This window comes from Rhinatrema bivittatum, chromosome 7 (genome assembly GCF_901001135.1).
Source record: "Rhinatrema bivittatum chromosome 7, aRhiBiv1.1, whole genome shotgun sequence".
Lineage (NCBI taxonomy): Eukaryota > Metazoa > Chordata > Amphibia > Gymnophiona > Rhinatrematidae > Rhinatrema > Rhinatrema bivittatum.
The window spans coordinates 186,427,340-186,446,064 of NC_042621.1; the positions used below are offsets into that span (position 1 = coordinate 186,427,340).

The 18,725-nt window shown below is 42.3% G+C and overlaps 1 protein-coding gene across 2 annotated transcripts in view; it reads right to left on the reverse strand.

Annotated features, from left to right (window-relative positions):
* Positions 1-18,725, reverse strand: part of WDFY4 (WDFY family member 4) — a 746,928-nt gene that overhangs the window by 611,621 nt on the left and 116,582 nt on the right. For both annotated transcript variants that reach the window (XM_029609624.1, XM_029609625.1), the window contains one exon: positions 7,150-7,243. In XM_029609624.1, the coding sequence (XP_029465484.1) occupies positions 7,150-7,243 (94 nt within the window). The remainder of the gene's footprint in view (positions 1-7,149; positions 7,244-18,725) is intronic.

The window sequence follows — 18,725 nt, forward strand, 5'->3', positions numbered from 1 at the left end:
ACAGCAGAACCTAAAGGCAAATTTTTCAAACCTGAACTTGTACAATATTTCTGTCTCTTATTCAATTAATTGTCATCACTGTGAGTTGAAAGTTAATTACTGTAATTACTGTAATCAAAAGAGTAACAGTTGACAGGTTTTATGCAACAAATTCTCAAAATGACAGCAGTGCATGAGGCATTCTCTTTTCTTGACTCACTGATGTAGAAATTGTACCTGTAATGCATTTCCCTGTTTTAGCTCTCTTGTTTTTTAAGTAAAATGAATGCTAAAAAGGCTAGAATACCAGGCAGGTAGGTAATAGAACAAATGGTCTTTAATTACCTGGTATTAAACCAGGTTTTGCCTGTAAGCCCCAGGAAAGGTTGCAATAATGGCAGCTAAGCAAGCTGAAAAGCCTTCAGTCCTGGGGTTTAGCCCAGGCTTGCAACCCCATCCCTGAGGACTCATATTAGGCCTCAGGGATTCCCAAAAAATGCTGGAGTATCTGGAAGGTGTTCCTGGCATTTAGACAGCTAGGAGGCCAAGGTACTGTGTGGGATCCCTGAGGAAGACCCTTGAGCTCCTCTCCCTATGTAAGCTAATGTGATGTGATCTGAAGTCAGTTAAAGTCTCTTAGGAGAAATTGTTGCATTGTCTTTGTTTATCTATGAAGAGGAATTACCATAGAACTGACTTGGACTAGATATATGGACTGGAATTAAGCTTTACCAAACTGAGGGCATTATTTACTAAAGTTTCCCCCCCCCCCCCCCCCCCCTTTTTGTGTTTATGGGGAAAATGCTTAATAAATAGGGCCTCCTGAGTGTTACCTGTTCTACTGCATACCTACAGTGTATAAGTCAGAGAATGTTCTGTTATTATCTTATCTACCATTAAACCTATATTAAGACACCAATACCTGTGTGAATTGTGTTATAAAGCTTCCCAACTGACACTACCTAAATGTGCCTTATCCATGTTTTAGAGGAACCACCTTAATGGACAGCAGGGAAGTTCTGTATCTAAAATCATTCAAACACTGACAGTTCTGCGGAAGGTGATATACAGTGCCATCCTGTTTTAATGCTAACACCGGTCTACAGATAACTGATCTGAGAGACCATCAGCTGACTTCAGGTAAACAACCAAATGCCCGTCAGATTTCCTTTAAATATACTCTGCTGTTAAGACAAGAACTTGATTAAAATATTCTATAAATAAAGGGACAGTAGGGAAAAGTCCAATAAATGTGGGTTGTCCTGGAAATATCTAAGAGAAATTCCTTTGACATGGGAGTTATTATTCAGACCTCCAGCACAGGGGAAGGAGATGGACTCGGACACCCCCTTTGTATGCCATCAACAGGATGGCGCAGAAAGAGGATGTCCTGGCTGTAGGTTACTTCAGTTTATCGGATGAGGACTGTAGCCTACCTGTTGCAATGTCAGCTAGGAATGGAGAAGTCCTTAATGCTATACAGGGGCTGTTCCTCAGGCAACTAGTGCAAGAGTACAGCCAAATGAATACTACACTGGATCTTGAATTAATGAATGGAGACACTCTAACACTGATGTGAATGGTAAGGGAAAGTTTAGGATCTAGTGATCACTGTACTATATAGTTCAATAATAAACTCCAACCTGAATTGAACCATTCTAAGACGAGAGTCTTGGATATCTGGAGCCCTCACTTTAAGAGGATGAGTGATAATGTTGAAGAGGCCTTAAAGGGATTCTAAGAGTTGAAAGGTATGTAGGAACTGTGATCAGCAATAAAGGGGAACATCGGGATTACTAGAAATCTCTGTGTAAGGTTGGTTAACAAAGGTAAAGAGAGGAAAAGACCTATATGGTTGTCTAAGGAGGCAACAGAGATAGAAAAAGGAAAGAGGACAGCCTTTGAAATATAAAAGAAACACAGACAGAGGAGGTTGGGCTGAATGAACTGGAGAAACAAAAGGACAAAGGAAGGATACATAGAAGAGAAAAGGGCTAAATGGAGGAGACAACCGACTACTAATCACTTCTATAGCGCTATTCAACATAGAGGAAATGTACAAAAACACATAAGAGAAGGTTCATGCTCAACAGAACTTACAATCTAATCAAGGCAAACATAAAGGGCAAAAAAGACTTTGGGAATTTCAGTAAGAAAATGGTTAAAATCACTAAGGTTGTCAGTGGGATGATCAGAGGCAGAGCCTGGAGTAGAGTTTTGGCACTGTGTGCGTAGCCCAGAGTGAAGTTACTATATTAGTGCATGGACTGAGGCTACTGAGACTGCCAGAACCATCAGTGCCACAGACTGATTGCTGGAGCCATCTGAAACGGAACCTTTACATTTGCTGACCCCACGAATACAATGAATATGGACATATACGCTGCGGATTGCCAATACGTCAAAAACAAATGCACACCCCATCACTTCTCCCTCTCTGTACCCTTCATGAGGAACAAGGCACCTCCTTGTTCATGAGGTTTCTGTAGTTCATGAGGAACCTTCTGTAGTTCCACTCCAGGTTAAAATCATGGTTAAAATCACTAAGGTGGAGTGGAACTACAGAAACCTGTTGCTGTGGTCCTAGAACCCATTCCGTAAAGCTGACTTCCAGCACAGAGTCATGCATAACCATGGCCCTATGTTTCTCATCTCTTTATATCATAACTTACAGGACTAATCAAGTAACCACTTTCTTTCTGGATTCCATACAGATTTTGCTCTTGTATAGAGCCACGGGCACCGGAAAGGAGCCCCAATACCTTTTTTCAAATGGTTCATTTTTTTCCAGAAACAACAGATACCGTTCTAGAAAAATAAAATCAACTAGGCAGGACCACCTTTTGCTGAAAGGTAGGGAGCTGGACCAGAAATTCTTAGACTGCTCCATCAAAACCTTGCCTCTGGTTTGGGTTGGTCCAAACTGTCAGTGTTATCAGGACTTGGCCATCAGAGGCCATCCTAAAGGGAAGGTGCATCCTGAGGAGGCAAGGCTGAGGCACAATGATGGATCCCAGGAGCTAAGAGTATGGGAACTAGATTACTGGAAACAGGGTCAGGAAGAGAGGCCAGATGTTAGCACTTCCACAGGGTGGATACTGACAAGATTGCTGGATCAGCAACTGTGTGTCCTCTGGGAGTGCCTTAGATGTTGGTCTCAATTTGGGGCAGACACAGTGCTGTCCAAATGGACTGCTACAGTGGCGTGTCTATCCATAGTATAGAGGGTAAAAATGCTAGGACTTCCTTGGCAAGCCGGTAGCTCTATGGCAGGTTCACTGCCTAAAATTCCCAGCGCCATGAGTTCAAACACTGTTGGCTATGACAGTTTTTGAGGAGTGGTGTGATCATAGCATTTCTGAAGGGAACAGGAAAAGTTGCAGTGGAAAGTGACAGACTGAGAGTATGACAGATGGAAAGGATGACCATAGCAGAAATAGATCTGAGGAGCTAGGTGAGAATGGAGTCAGAAGAAAAATAGTGAATTTTGAGGAAAAGATGTGAAGTTTTCTCCACTGTGATTTCAGAAAAGGAGGAGAGAATGGCAGGAACCTAAGAAAGGGGAAAAGAATAAAGTAGAAGGGGGGAGGTGACCTGGTTGAGAATTCCAAACTAATTTTATGAATCTGGTCCTGGAAGTAATCAGCCATAGTCTGGGCAGAGAGTGAAAGGGGGGTGGGAGACAAAAGCAGTTTGAGGAGAGATCTGAGTGTGGCAATGAGATGGTGAGGCAAGAGAGTTTGTCAGATGGAAATAGTAGACATGCTTGACAAGTGCAATATCAGACTGGAATTTGCAATGTATGAAGTCAGCATGGGCACACATTTTCAGACAGTTAAGCTTTGCAAAATGGGCAGAGAAAAGTAGCAAGCTACTTATGGGGGTGAACCAAGGCAGGGGCTTGGTGCACCTTACAGGATGATTAAGTGGACAGGTAAGAGTGTCTAAAGCAAAGGACAGTATAGTGTTATAAGAAGAAACTGTTTCATCAGCTGACTCAGATAATGTAGTGGAGGAGAGGAAAAATGAGACAGTACTGGAAAGGGATGACAGCTTGAAGATTCCAGAAACTGTTGGTGGTGACTGGATGAGGCTGAGGGGGAAAGTGGTTTAGTGTAAAGGTTATCAGATGTTGGTCTGAAAGGGTAAGAACTGAGGTGGAGAAGACTGAGTCAGAAGTTGGAAGAAAGGCAAGGCAGTGACCATGCTGGTGAATAAGAGCTGTATGGCAGAGTTGGAGGTCAAATGGGGAGTTAAGGCAAGGAGTTTTGAGACATAATCAGAGGAATCTTCAGCTTGGAGGTTAAAGTCTCCAAGAATAAAGGAAGAGGAAGACAGTTCATGGAAGAAGGAAAGGAAAAAAAGGAGGAGGAGGATTTATCATGGGGTCGATAAATGGCAATGTCCCGGAGAGGCAAAGGGATGAATAGGGTGGATGGAGGAAATAAAGGAGTATGATTAAGGTGGAAGAAGGGGTTGCAAAGTACAGAAGGTTAAGAGCTAGGGATGTGAATCGTTTTTTGACGATTTAAAATATCGTCCGATATATTTTAAATCGTCAAAAAATCGTTAGGGCCACGATACAATACCAATTCCCCCGATTTATCGTTAAAAAATCGTAAATCGGGGGAAGGGGGAGGGCAGGAAAACCGGCACACTAAAACCCCCTAAAACCCACCCCCGACCCTTTAAATTAAATCCCCCACCCTCCCGAACCCCCCCCCAATGCTTTAAATTACCTGGGGATCCGGCGGTGGTCCAGAACGGCGGCGGTCCGGAATGGCCCCCTCAATAGAATCGTGTTGTCTTCAGCCAGTGCCATTTTTCAAAATGGCCGCCGCAAAATGGCGGCGGCCATAGACAAAAACGATTCGACGGAGGAGGTCGTTCCGGACCCCCGCTGGACTTTTGGCAAGTCTTGGGGGGGTCAGGAGGCCCCCCCAAGCTGGCCAAAAGTTTCCTGGGAGTCCAGCGGGGTTCCGGGAGCGATTTCTTGCCGCGAATCGTTTTTGTACGGAAAATGGCACCGGCAGGAGATCGAGTGCAGGAGGTCGTTCAGCGGCGGTCCGGCTCACGATTTTAACGATTTTTCACGATAGTTTACACACCCAAACGGCAACAATACAATTCCCTCCCCCTCCCAGCCGAAATCGATCGTTAAGACGATCGAGGACACGATTCACATCTCTATTAAGAGCAGCAGTCCAACACCACCACCATTGCCTACTGTGTGAGGTGTATGGGAGAAAAGATATCCTCCATGTCAGTCAGTAGCAACTGAAGCAAAGTCTTCAGTGGAAAGCCAAGTATCAGTCAAGGCAAGAAGATGAAGAGTACGAGAAATATAGAGGAAATGAATGTGGACAAATTTATTGGAAACACAGTAGGTATTGCACAGGGAACATGAGAAAGGGAGAGAAGAGGAAAGGACGAGGAGTAATGGTTTGATGTGCACAGATGAGATGAAAGTTGCCTTGGAAGGCAAGAATTGGGATTGCTATCCCCAACTGAGAGGAGGAGGAGGAGCTACAGGAGAGTACAGGGGAAAGAGATGAAGTTGGCATGTCAATGACAAGGATAAATTGCTCTTAGGGAGAATGGAGATGGCTGGATGAGAGAAAGAAAACTTTGAAGCTCAAGAGCAGTGGACATAGCAGAAGACAGGATGACTGGTAAGGTGAAGAATGTAGAGAATGGGGATAGCAGACTTGATGTTAGTAGAAATTTGCAGAAGGGAATAAGATTGGTGAAGATAAGCATCAGGAAGAGTTGTTATAGTGGAGCCATAGGAAATAAAGAGAGGAAAACATGTAGTGAATTCACATAATACTAGAGCATACACCTCCTGGCCAACTGGTGGAAGCCCAAGCGGATTGGGGTGATCTCTAGATTCAAGCATAGCAGCTGGGAAAAGTATGTAGAAGTACTGTAACCTCCCCAGTACTTGGCCAGCTGCTTGAGGATCACAGAGTAGTATCAGTTCAGACCAAGTTGAGTTGTGGTGACTTGCAAAATCAACCACCAAAGCAAACAGGGAGAAGCATGCAAATGTATTACAACCTCCCCGTTATCTTTCCAGATAAGGAGTATGGAGTGGCAATAATCCAGGCTTTGGGAGGTTGTGATGACCTTTAAAGTCAACCATTAGGACAATAGGGATAAGTACGTAAATGTGCTGCAACCTTCCCAATATTTGGCCAGCTGATCAAGGAGCATGGGGTGGCAGCTGGCCAAGCCCAAGCTGGATTGTGGTGATTTCTGAAGTTGACCATTGAGGCAGCTGGGAAAGGAAGGCAGATGTAATACAACCTCCCCAGTCCCCAATCAATAAAAAGAGAAGATAAATCCTTCTTTATGTATAAACAAAAGGCAAAAAAATAAAAATCCAAAGAAAGAATAGGAAAGAAAAAAGGATAAAGTGTAATTTTTAAAAAGGAGGATGGTGATGGTGCTTTCTATACTGTGCATAGTTCTGAAATAAATTACAGAAGTCTTTATCATAAAAGGGAATAATATTTATTCATGCACTATAGCAATTTGTGGATTCCAGGAGCAAAAAAAAAGTACATAGGTAGTTCCCCTTTATGTTCCTCTTACTAATTATGAGGGTGAAGGAGGCAGAATAAAATAGCATTTGTATTTTTGAAAATGCATGCTGGCTTACTTGTCTAACCAAAACAGTATGTCATGCTTTTTTCTAGTGCAGCTAAAAGCTCGAGTATTGTGAATGTCAAGCATGCATTTTAGTCTAAGGAGGGCAATTTTCAGACAGGCAAGTTTGCCCAGGTAAATGGCTTTGAAAATTGCTCTCTTTATGTTTCTACACTCTATGCCATTACATGTCGGACCAAGTTAAAGAGAGATGCACTACCACAATACAATTTTATTTGAAAAATATGTTAGGCTGTACTCTATCCATTGCTTTAATCTTGCATTAGAACAGTTCGGGCCTGCATACTATGCAGCAGAAGAATTGTTTTGCAGCAACTGTTTGGCCTGCCCACTGATAATGACAACTGCCAATACCAATCTAACTTAAACCATGCTTTTATAGTACTACTGCAATGTGTCAACATGCTCCATCCCGAATGCTCATAAGCAGATGAAAGAACAGAGGAAAGGGAGGATTAAAAATGTAAAACCATCTTTCAGTGAACATGAAAATGATACCTGTGCTTCCTCTTTGCTATACACGTGCTGAAGAAGCCTCACTAAGACACATACAGCTCCTGGATGCACCATGACAGGGTCTGTGCCATCAAACCTGCATTAAAAATAAAAGGAAAAAGCAGAAACGTTTAAATATTAACAAAATGGGGAAAAAGTAGTGTGAATAGGGACTTTAATAAATGGAATGCTTGCTATTGAGCTAGACACATTTATTTTTATAAAGATACTGATTTACAGAGCGTGATTTAAAATATCAAATATCTATATCAAATTATAATGAAATAATGTTAACTGAATGAAAGCTGAAGATTGCCATAATAGTTTAAACACATTTGTTGTTAGCAGGAACAACTCTGCATGCAACAATTCAAAATAAATGAAATATTACAGACTCTGAGGCTTGCACTGCCCCATAGTGACAAACCACGTTATTGCAGCCTCTACGCAAACAGCTTCTTATTTTATTTCAATATGCAGGAGGTTAAATGCATTGATCTGACAGGATAGCACATTTTACAGAAAGAGGAAAACAAGTCTCTTATTTAAAGCTTCTTGAACCTTTACACGTTTGCTATTTATTTTTTCAGTGACGTTATTATACTGACCATTTATGTGGATAGATTGCAGCTTTGCCATTTTCCTTGAAACAAAGATGGAAGGTTTTCAGCTTCGCAGCAAGATTTGTTACTCTGCAATTTTTTTTTTTTACTGCGATATTGAATAAAATGGAATGCTAGCTGCTGTCTTTTTGATATCCCCAGTCCTTGGGTATACGGAGACATTTGGAAGGCGATATTAAAAGCTACTTATGCAGTTAAGTAGCAGCGGCTAAATATCCGACCCCGCTGAACAGCCATCACTTAGCTGGATAAATAGTTAGCTGGCTATGTGGCAGGTGGGGTGAAGGTGATCCAGGGAGGAGCCAACTTAGGCCTGGATTTTTTAAGGTCGCAGATAACGGGGGGTGGGGTGGCGAAGCGGGAGGCGGGCCTACGAAAGCCGGCAGCGATCGCACCTCCGCAGTGCTATCGCTGCCGGCTTTCGCACCCAATAGCGCCATCATAAAAGGTGGTGCTATTGGGCGCGAAACTGGTGGTGAAAAGGGCCCTTACCTTTTCACCGTCAGCGACGTCTTCGCAGACTCGGCCGCGGTGCCGCCCCGACTTCTCCTCTTCTGGGGCCTACTCCGCCCCCATTTAGTGATCGCTTTTGAAAATGACCCCCTTAGTCTGATAAGTTATCCAGGTAACTCTGATATTTAGAATTAGCTAGATATTTTATGCAGCTAAGTCTTGTCTGCCCACAGGGCTTCCCTAAGTTGCCAGATAAACTTATCCGACTAATAGGGTCATTTTCCAATTTGCGTTATGGCGTTTTCGCATGTGTTAAGGTGTTTTCGCATGTGAAAAATAACTTAACGCATGCGAAAAGCACCATAACACATGCTGTGATGCTAATTTTTAAAAGGGGAGGGAATTTTGTAAAAGTGGGCTGGCTTTGCAAAGCCATAATACATGATACTGCACAGTTTTAATGCTGAAATAACTATACCTTTTTCAATAAGGTTAAGCTGTGCAATATGCCCATAATGCAATTTGTGATTTTTTTTTTATTTTTTGCAAATTCTGTTTTGGGCATTTTTAGGCTGGGGAAGGGCCTGAGATGGGGGAGGGGGGGAAGACAGAGAGAGACAGCCTCTGGAGGTGGCACTATAGGAGACCCACCTAGTAACTCGAGGTGAGGTTTAGGTAGTAGTGTAGGGGTTAGGGGCCACTTTTACATGCAGAGTGAGATGTGCAAATAGAACTGTGCACTCTTGTGAAGATTTGATGTCCTTTGGAGAGAGGAAACTCACACAACGATGAGATTAGTGCAGTGTTCTCTCAACTTAGCTTGATGAACTTTGTACAAATCTCATCTTTGGGTGAGTTTCCTCACTCCGAAGGACATCAGATCTTCACAAGAGAGCACTGTTCTGTTTGCACATCACACTCTGCATGTAAAAGTGGCCCCTAACCCCTACACTACTACCTAAACCTCACATGGAGTTACTAGGTAGGCCTCTTTAGTAGCATAAATAGGTAACTACTAGAAGGGCCTTGTAGCTCTCTCTCTCTCCCTGCCCCCCCCCCCCCCCCCCCAGCAATGAAATGAGCACTTTGCAGATAGGAAAATGCAATTATTTAGGTATTACCACAAAGTGTGAAAAGTTAACACACTTTGCAGAAAACCTAGCTGAAGTGCTAAGATAACACCCATTGTAATAAATAGGCTATACCCATAAAACATGCCCCTTTTCCTATCAGATGTGATATTTTGATAAATCTAGGCCTCAGATGGCCGGATATATTCAGTGACGTGGCCATGCCACTGAATTTATGAGCTAAGTTAGGCAGATAAGTTTATCTGGCTAACTATCTGAGCGGCACCAGCACCTCAATATCTACCTCGTGGTGCTTAACACCAAAGACTTTTGATTAAGGCTGCATGACACAGAATTAACTTATATGTATATACAAAAGAGTCAGTTTTCCAAAAATGTTCAGAACTGTATTAATCTTAAGGCCCCATCAATCTCAACACACATTATCATGTCTTGGTAAACAGGCCCTTAAGTTAGATACCTATTAGTGCTGAACATCAGTGCTATGTGCCTAACTTTTTTCTTTACCCCAAACTCCGCTCCCATAGCTGTCCATTTTTAAATAACTAAATTTAAGTGCCTAGGGAAATAGGCTCCTAAATTTAGGGGCTCAGCCCTAATCGGTTTTCACAGGGGTCGCTTTAGGTAACTAATTCCCAAAGTTAGGCATCTAAACCTTTTGAAAACTGATAACAAAAAAATTATGCAATGCACCTTGCCAGTATCTGTGACAAAGTATTATCCTGTATTTATTTTTAAAAAATGCCTTCTGTTGTTAACAGATACTTGCACTTTGGTCATTACTTTAAAAACATAGACCTGTCATTTTATTAGAGAATGACCTTGCTCCTGAATTTATTTAATTTATTTATTTATTTATTTGCATTTTAAACAAGTATATAGTAACTTCTGGCAATTACCATTTTTTTCAAAAGAGACGCTTGCTTTATTGGAAACATATGTGGGTTTCAAATCCTGTGGCTACAGTTTCATGTCATCAATTTGAGGACAATAATTATTGCCTGTCAACTTGACAGTGATTGTCATGTGACCACAATTTTGAAGAATGTGGAAAGTTATCCTTTGAACCTAGACCACGGTGGGAAAAGGATTCCTATTAACATGTTATTCTGTGTAGAATGCAACTGCTCTTCTTAAAATAGGATGATTGCTTGGATATTTACAGGTCAATATTCAAAAGTTTTGTGACATTAACTTTTGGAGTTGCCCACACAAAAACACAAAATGTTAATATCTCTCCCCATAGACCATAAACATTTTGTACTCGCAACTCATTGACGAAGGCATTCCAGGTACGGGGCTACATTTCAGTTGGTGAATGCGCAAATCAAGTGCTGTCCAGATAAAGCTACACGCACAAGTCTGGTCAGAAAAATAGCTGTCCTAATTTTATCTTGGAAATGTTACACACGTAACTTTATCCTCATATATTAAGTGGCAGATTTTTTTTTTTCAATTTACATTTTATTGGGTTTACAAAAGAGGAGATATCAGCTGTAAAACATAAACAGTAACAGTAGTACTACATAAACATGAATATGAACAGTAAGTCTATACAGTCTCTACAGCATAAAATAGCTACCATGAGAGCAATGTGAATCAAAGAGAAAGAAAATAACTTGTAGCTCCTCTATTTCCTTCCCTTCTCCCCCCAGCCCCAGACTATCCATGAGATTATCCAGAATCTGACAAAATAAAATAGACCGACAGTGTTGCGGTAAAATGCACATCCACTATAAGAGGACCTGTTGAATGTCAATAGTGTCTAATAAGTTGTTGATGAAAGAGGAACCAATCCAGTGGTTGCAAAAGTTTTACTTTCTTGTGGAAAGAGACTGCATTCCAGATTGGCCTGCTTCCCATTGCAAGTATGGTGTCCAAGTCTCTCGAAACTTTGAGGAAGAGTCATGGACTTCCGCAGTTATGGCAGCCATTTTACAGAGATAATGTACCTTCTGTTGTTCCATCGCTAGAGAAGGTGTGGTAACTTGTTTTCAAAAGCTGGCAATAACAATCCTTGTAGCAATAAAGACTTGTTGACAAAAAGCATTGTGTGGTTTCTCCAGAGGAATGTGGGGGTGGTGAAGCAGCATAAAGCCTGGGTCCATCAAGCTGTGTAATCCTAAAGTTTGTTCTGTCCACTGTGCCACCTGCTTCCAAAGCGGTTGAATTTTAGCACATAGCCACCACGTATGTAGAAATGTTCCTGATTAACCGCATGCTCTCCAACAGGTATCACTCACATGAGCGTATCTGAGATGTAGAGTGTGTGGCGTGAGATACCACCTGTTTATAAGCTTGTAACAGTTCTCCTGCAGGGTAGCCAACACAGAATAGCTACAGGCAGCAGTATAAATTAGTGTCCAATCATCGGGACTGATAACCGTGCCCAAAACTCGTTCCCATTTCAATACATGATTAAAGGGTTGATTTTCATTGCCTAGTAACAAGTCATACAGTTTAGAAATCATCCCTTTCTTTCTATCAGCATCCTCACAGAGATGTTCTATAAGTGTTTTACCCAACGCTATGGAAGCAGAGATGGAGGGAGTCCTCAAAAAGTGGATGACCTGGCAACCGGCTAAAAAGTCCTGATGAGGTAACTGATACATAAGCTGTACATCCAGCCAGGACATAAGAGAGCCCCCTTTAAGTAAGTGTTCCACCCGGCAGATACCTTTCTGATGCCAATTGCGGAAAAATCTATTACTCTGACCCGCTGGAAAATGAGTATTATGATACAGGGCTGTGGAATGATAATAAGTTCTAGCGCCCACTAGCTGCACTTTCCATTTGGCCCAAATTTTTAAAGTGGTTTCTAAGGTCAGTGTCTGTTTCCCCAGTGAAGGCCAGGTATCCCGCGGTTGCCAGAAGATCACTGTCAGAGGAACCCCTCCCAATAGATATTCCTCAAATTGCACCCATTGCTTTACATACAGAGTCCGGTGGATATCGGTAACAGCAGTTAATTGAGCGGCTGCATAGTAACGCTCCAAATTAAGCACCCCCAATCCTCCCATATTCTTAGGCTGATAAAGGACCCTTCTGGCGACCCCAGGTGGCCGTCTCTGCCAGATAAAGTCAAAGAATATTTTTTGCCAGGACCACAATATGGCATTGCTAATATATATGGGCAATGTATTAAATAAATATAAAAAACGGGGTAAAACATTCATTTTCACTATAGCCACTCGGCCAAGCCAGGAGAAGTTCTCCCGATCCCATTTTTGCAGGTCGCGTTTCACCGCTGCTACAGAGGAGTATAATTAAGGTGGAATAACTGCCAAACATCTGGTCCGATATGTACACCAAGGTATTTGAGGGATTTGCGTGCTATTTTAAATGGATAGTGGGGGTGAACAGCCTGAATTATTGACAGATCCGCGGATACGTTCAACAACTCAGTTTTATCAAGGTTAATTTTAAAACCTGAGATGCTACTAAAAGCTCTAATTTCTTCCGTGACCCCTTGTAGAGAATGAAGGGGGTTTGTGAGGGTCAGGAGAATATCGTCTGCAAATAAGGACAGTTTAAGGCTTGAAGTGCCGATGTTGATACCCTCTATTTGATCTGATGTACGAATTCTAGCGGTAAAGGGTTCGAGAAAAAGAGCAAATAGGAGGGGGGGATAAAGGACATCCCGGTCGCATCCCTCTTTGCACCGGGAAAGAGTCCCCATAACCTCCATTAACTTTAATTCTGGCTACCGGATTATTTATTTATTTATTTATAACTTTTATATACCGACATTCTTGCATTAAATGCAAATCATGCCGGTTTACAGTGAAACAGAAAAAGCAGGAAAAAATTCCTTCGTCGAATACAATGAAACAGCTTAGTTAACAAAGGAAACATAAAAATAAATTTTTACATATACACAAAGGTTTGCACGAAGGGGTGCACAAAGGGGAGACCCCCTTTGTCGCGCCCCTTCGGCGCGCGACGCCTGGTGCTGAGGCTGTCTTAACTGTCCGATGTTAGCGACGTCATGGGGGGGCGGGTCTAATGATCGCAGCACTTACATCGCTGCTTCTTTCCAGTTCCAGGTGAAGATCAAGCTGTTTCCTTCACTTCCCCTCCCATGACTGTGGGGTGAGAAGCGCTGCAGGGTGCCCCTTGATGTTATCTGGCTTCCCACTCGTGACGCCTGGTGTTGAGGCTGTCTTAATTGTCCGATGTTAGTGACGTCATGGGGGGCGGGTCTAATGATCACAGCACTTACATCGCTGCTTCTCTCCAGTTCCAGGTGAAGATCAAGCTGTTTCCTTCACTTCCCCTCCCATGACTGTGGGGTGAGAAGCACTGCAGGGTGCTCCTTGATGTTATCTGGCTTCCCACACACGACGCCTGGTGTAAATGGTAGATTATGGTAGAGACACCTTATCCAACCCATAAAACTAGACCCAAATTGCATCTTTGCTAGAGTGGCGAATAAAAAATCCCAATGAACAAGGTCAAAGGCCTTTTCGACGTCCACAGCTAGTATAACCAATGGTACTTCCTCACTTTTAGCCCACCAAAGAATGTCAGTTACTTTTCTCACATTGTCTGCTGCCTTTCGCTGCGGAATGAAGCCAACCTGATCCTTATGGACCAATTGCGGGAGGATGGTATTTAATCTATTTGCTAAAACTTTAGCAAAAAGCTTGAGATCAATGTTTTTTTATTTGTTTTTTTTTATTCTTTATTTATCATTTTCATGAATTATTACAAGTAAAGGAATATTTAGGACATATTAGCAGCATATTCTAATTCTCTTGAAAGGTAATAAGACTTGCATTTCTAGATTACAGAATATGTAAAAGAAACAGAATATTGAAGAATCATCACATTCCCCTTGCAATTATACATAAGGAAATTATACATAAGGAAATTATACATGAGGAAAGAGATTAGGGCTGTTCAGCTTGGAGAAGAGACGGCTGAGGGGGGATATGATAGAGGTCTTTAAGATCATGAGAGGTCTTGAACGAGTAGATGTGACTCGGTTATTTTCACTTTCGAATAATAGAAGGACTAGGGGGCATTCCATGAAGTTAGCAAGTAGCACATTTAAGACTAATCGGAGAAAATTCTTTTTCACTCAACGCACAATAAAGCTCTGGAATTTGTTGCCAGAGGATGTGGTTAGTGCAGTTAGTGTAGCTGGGTTCAAAAAAGGTTTGGATAAGTTCTTGGAAGAGAAGTCCATTAATGGCTATTAATCAATTTTACTTAGGGAATAGCCACTGCTATTAATTGCATCAGTTCACCAACTATAACGTACAAGGGAATCCTTGTCTGGTGGTTATTTTGTACGGAGGTTTTTCTCTAGGGTAACCGATTTGCAGCTATCCTTTTCTTTTCCTCCGTCTATTATTCTTTTATTATTTTCAAAAGTATTTCTGTTTTTTAAATTTTACTTTTTTACTTAAAATCCCTTCTCCCCTGCTGCTTTTCCGACCCACTCCAATTTTGATTTTATACTTATCAAGGTCGCCGCCTTTATTGGTGTTCATGGGTACGGAGCTGCATGTCCTTTGACACGGACCATGTTTCGGCACTGTGTGCCTGCTTCAGGGACTGCGGGAGAATTTACTGTGTTCTATATAGGGTTCACAGCAATCATGTTACCTTCAACATATAAAAATATTAACTTTTACATTAAGCTGTAAAGAACATCACTTCAAAACATATTTACTCTTAAATCTATGCCCACCTTTTCTTTTAAAAACTTACTTTTCATAACTTCAGATGTCAAACGTGCGACGCCTTCTGTGCTTGTCTGGGCGTCTAATCTACTCTGACTCTTTTTATACCTGCCTAGGGAGTACACCTCCTAATCTCAGTCAGATTGAGGCTGTCTCAGGTGTATATAATCAAGATTAATTGTCTACCCTCTATTTGCTTATATTTGCAATCCAAACAATCTAATGTGTCTTATATTAAACATTTATAATTCTTGCGTGGTGTATTATGATGTTTCTACTCCCAATTTGTGGTGTAATTGTGATTATTTAACTTTCGGGACCGGCGGACCTGATGGAGGACTATGTCTGATTTGTATCATTTACTTTGTGCGTATCAGGCGGACCTGGTAGAGAACTGGCCCCTACCACGTCCGCTGAATGGTCCTGCTGTTTACTTGATGTCATTGATTGACGCTGGAGGCGTTTCCGGGCGGGGCATGGAGCTGCGCCTGACTGTAAATTATCTGTTCGGACAGCGATCTCTACAGAGTTACTTCTCTATTTAATAAACAGTCTCTTCTTCTGTAGTATTGTATATCCAGTAACATTTTTGTGTATTTACTTGCAAATGAATTGTTTGCTGTCCTAACCATCAGTTAATATGCTCCGTTGTATTGTTCATTGATCTGCGGACCTGGTAGGAAACTTATGCCCGCTGCGTCCGTGCATTTCCAAACTCATTCGGTATGACCATAGTCAATTATTATGTTTAATTTGTTTTGTATCAAGCTAGTGTTGGAGAGACTATGTTAGGATCGTGATTACTAACCTTGAGGTCTAAAAAGTTTTTTTATGTATAATGCTTTTTGACGATACGAATTGATGTGCACAGGCGGGGCTCAGTGCCGCGCCTATCTCTAAAAAGCTCTATTCTAATCACGATCTCAAAAGGGGCCTCCTAAATACAATGGCAATCTCTCTTATTTCTCTGTTTAACTATTGGATATTAGTAATTTACCTAAATGTAAAGTGAATATAGACACAAATAAGCAATAAGAGAGATTGTTCATTGTATTTGTTCATTGCAAGAACAGTTATTCCCACAACATTAGAGTGAATAGGTAAATGAGGTTCCTCCTTTAAGCTATTAAAAAACTCCACAAGTGGTTCCACCAGCTGTGCTTGACATTGTTTATAATACACCCCCCCCCGTAAACCTGTCAAGCCCAGGGGATTTATTGGCTTTTAGGTCTTTTATTGCGGTCTGGACTTCTACCGCAGATATTGGTGCGTCTAAGAATTGTTGGAGGTTAGTTAAAGCGGGCAATGATATTGGCATAAGATAATGCTCTATAACCTCCTGAGTAATCGTTGTATCCTTACTATAAAGCGTGGAGTAAAATTGTGTGAAACAATGCCTAATATCCTGACTAGAAGTTTGTATTGTTCCCTGCTTATCCTTGATTTTAGCAATATTGTTCATCATCATTCATTGCTTCAGTTTTCTGGCTAAGATCCAGCCCACTTTATTATTGCCCTCAAAGTATTGTTGTTTAGTGCTATCTAAGGCATATGCAATTTGCGTTGCATCTAATACATTTAGTTCTGATCGGGCTGCCCTTAATGCTTGTAATGTAGAGCCCAGCATAGACCTAGAATGTTGATGCGTTAGAGAATAGGGATGTGAATCGTTTTAGGACGATTAAAATTATCGTCCGATAATTTTAATATCGTCTTAAACCGTTATGGAACACAATACAATACAGATTCTAACGATTTATCGTTATAAATCGTTAGAATCGTGAGCCGGCACACTAAAACCCCCTAAAACCCACCCCCGACCCTTTAAATTAAATCCCCCACCCTCCCGAACCCCCCCCCCAATAACTTAAATAACCTGCGGGTCCAGCGGCGGTCTGGAACGGCAGCGGTCCGGAACGGGCTCCTGCTCCTGAATCTTGTCGTCTTCAGCCGGCGCCATTTTCCAAAATGGCGCCGAAAAATGGCGGCGGCCATAGACGAAAAAGATTGGACGGCAGGAGGTCCTTCCGGACCCCCGCTGGACTTTTGGCAAGTCTCGTGGGGGTCAGGAGGCCCCCCACAAGCTGGCCAAAAGTTCCTGGAGGTCCAGCGGGGGTCAGGGAGCGATTTCCCGCCGCGAATCGTTTTCGTACGGAAAATGGCGCCGGCAGGAGATCGACTGCAGGAGGTCGTTCAGCGAGGGTTCCGGCGCCTCGCTGAACGACCTCCTGCAGTCGATCTCCTGCCGGCGCCATTTTCCGTACGGCAACAATACGATTCCCTCCCCCTCCCAGCCGAAATCGATCGTTAAGACGATCGAGGACACGATTCACATCCCTATTAGAGAATTAATGATTTGGAGCAATTCATTGCGCCTTTTGTCCCTTTGCTTTCTCAGTGCCGCTGAGAGTGCAATGAGACAGCCCCATATCACCAACTTAGAACACTCCCATATTGAACTGGCTGCTGATACGGACCCAGTATTCAGTGTAAAGTATTCTTGTAAAGTGGCTTGGATGAGGCGAAGGTTATCTATGTTTTTTAGGAGATCTTCCCTAAGGCGCCAATAGTGGGTACCTGAATCCTGATCAGAGATATTTATCGTAGCCCAGACCGGCGAGTGGTCAGACCACGTAATAGTACTGATACCAACGTCTTGAACTAAATTTTGTAAACTTTTATCGAGTTGAAGAAAATCGATCCTCGAGTAGGTGTCATGGGGGTTAGAGTAAAAAGTGTATGTCCTATCAGTGGGATGACGCTGCCTCCAGATATCCACCACACTCCACCTGTTCATGAGATAAGTTAACTCGGAAGTCGCTTTCCATCCCCCTGCTTTGCGGTAGTTGGAGGTGTCCAGCCTGGGGTTCCTCACGATATTATGATCCCCTCCCCATATGATATCCCCTTCTGCAAAATTAGTTAATTCTTCATTTACTGATTGTAGAAAAAGGTTATGACCCGAGTTTGGGGCATATAGATTAACTATGGTAACAGTTTTTTTGCCAATTTGAATTTTTACGAACTGGTAGCGACCCATATAGGGTCTGCAAAATGAGATTTGAGTGCAAATGTCACCCGTTAAGCTATGAAAATACCAACCCCAGCATACTTAGAATGTTTTGTGCTGGCCGCCAAGAATGCGGTTGGGAAACTTCTGAACTGAGTTTCTTGTATGAGTGCAATATCTACGTGTTGACTCATTAAGTCTCTGTTGAGTGACTGCCTTTTTCCATGAGAGTTAAGGCCCTTCACATTAAGGGACCAAATTTTTAAAGCCATATCTCTTCCCAATAAGTCCAAAGTAAATACCTCTCCCTATTCCCGGAGAAACAACAGATCCCGCAGTAAAAACTCACAGGTCTCGTCTGAGCCCTGGTAATGTGCTCATGAATAGTACTACCCCCTCCCCCCCTCTCAAGTGTATCCCCCTCACGGATACCTCCCATCTTAGGGGTCCTTAGTCTCCAACGGGAGAGCTACTCTACCCACGGCATTTCAATATGCATACCATGAAAAGTTCTCAGTCCCGAATCCAAAAGTTGAGTCCCATAAACTCATAAACGCAGCGCAAATTAATGATAATCAGTACTAGAATTGCTGAATGTCCCATCTTTAGCGATCAGGTGGAAGTTGATTAGATCGGGATGTTCCCTTCTGGCGATCCAGACGATGATTATTACCCGCTCGTTGCCAACGCGGTGTGTCCAGAGCCCTGCTTG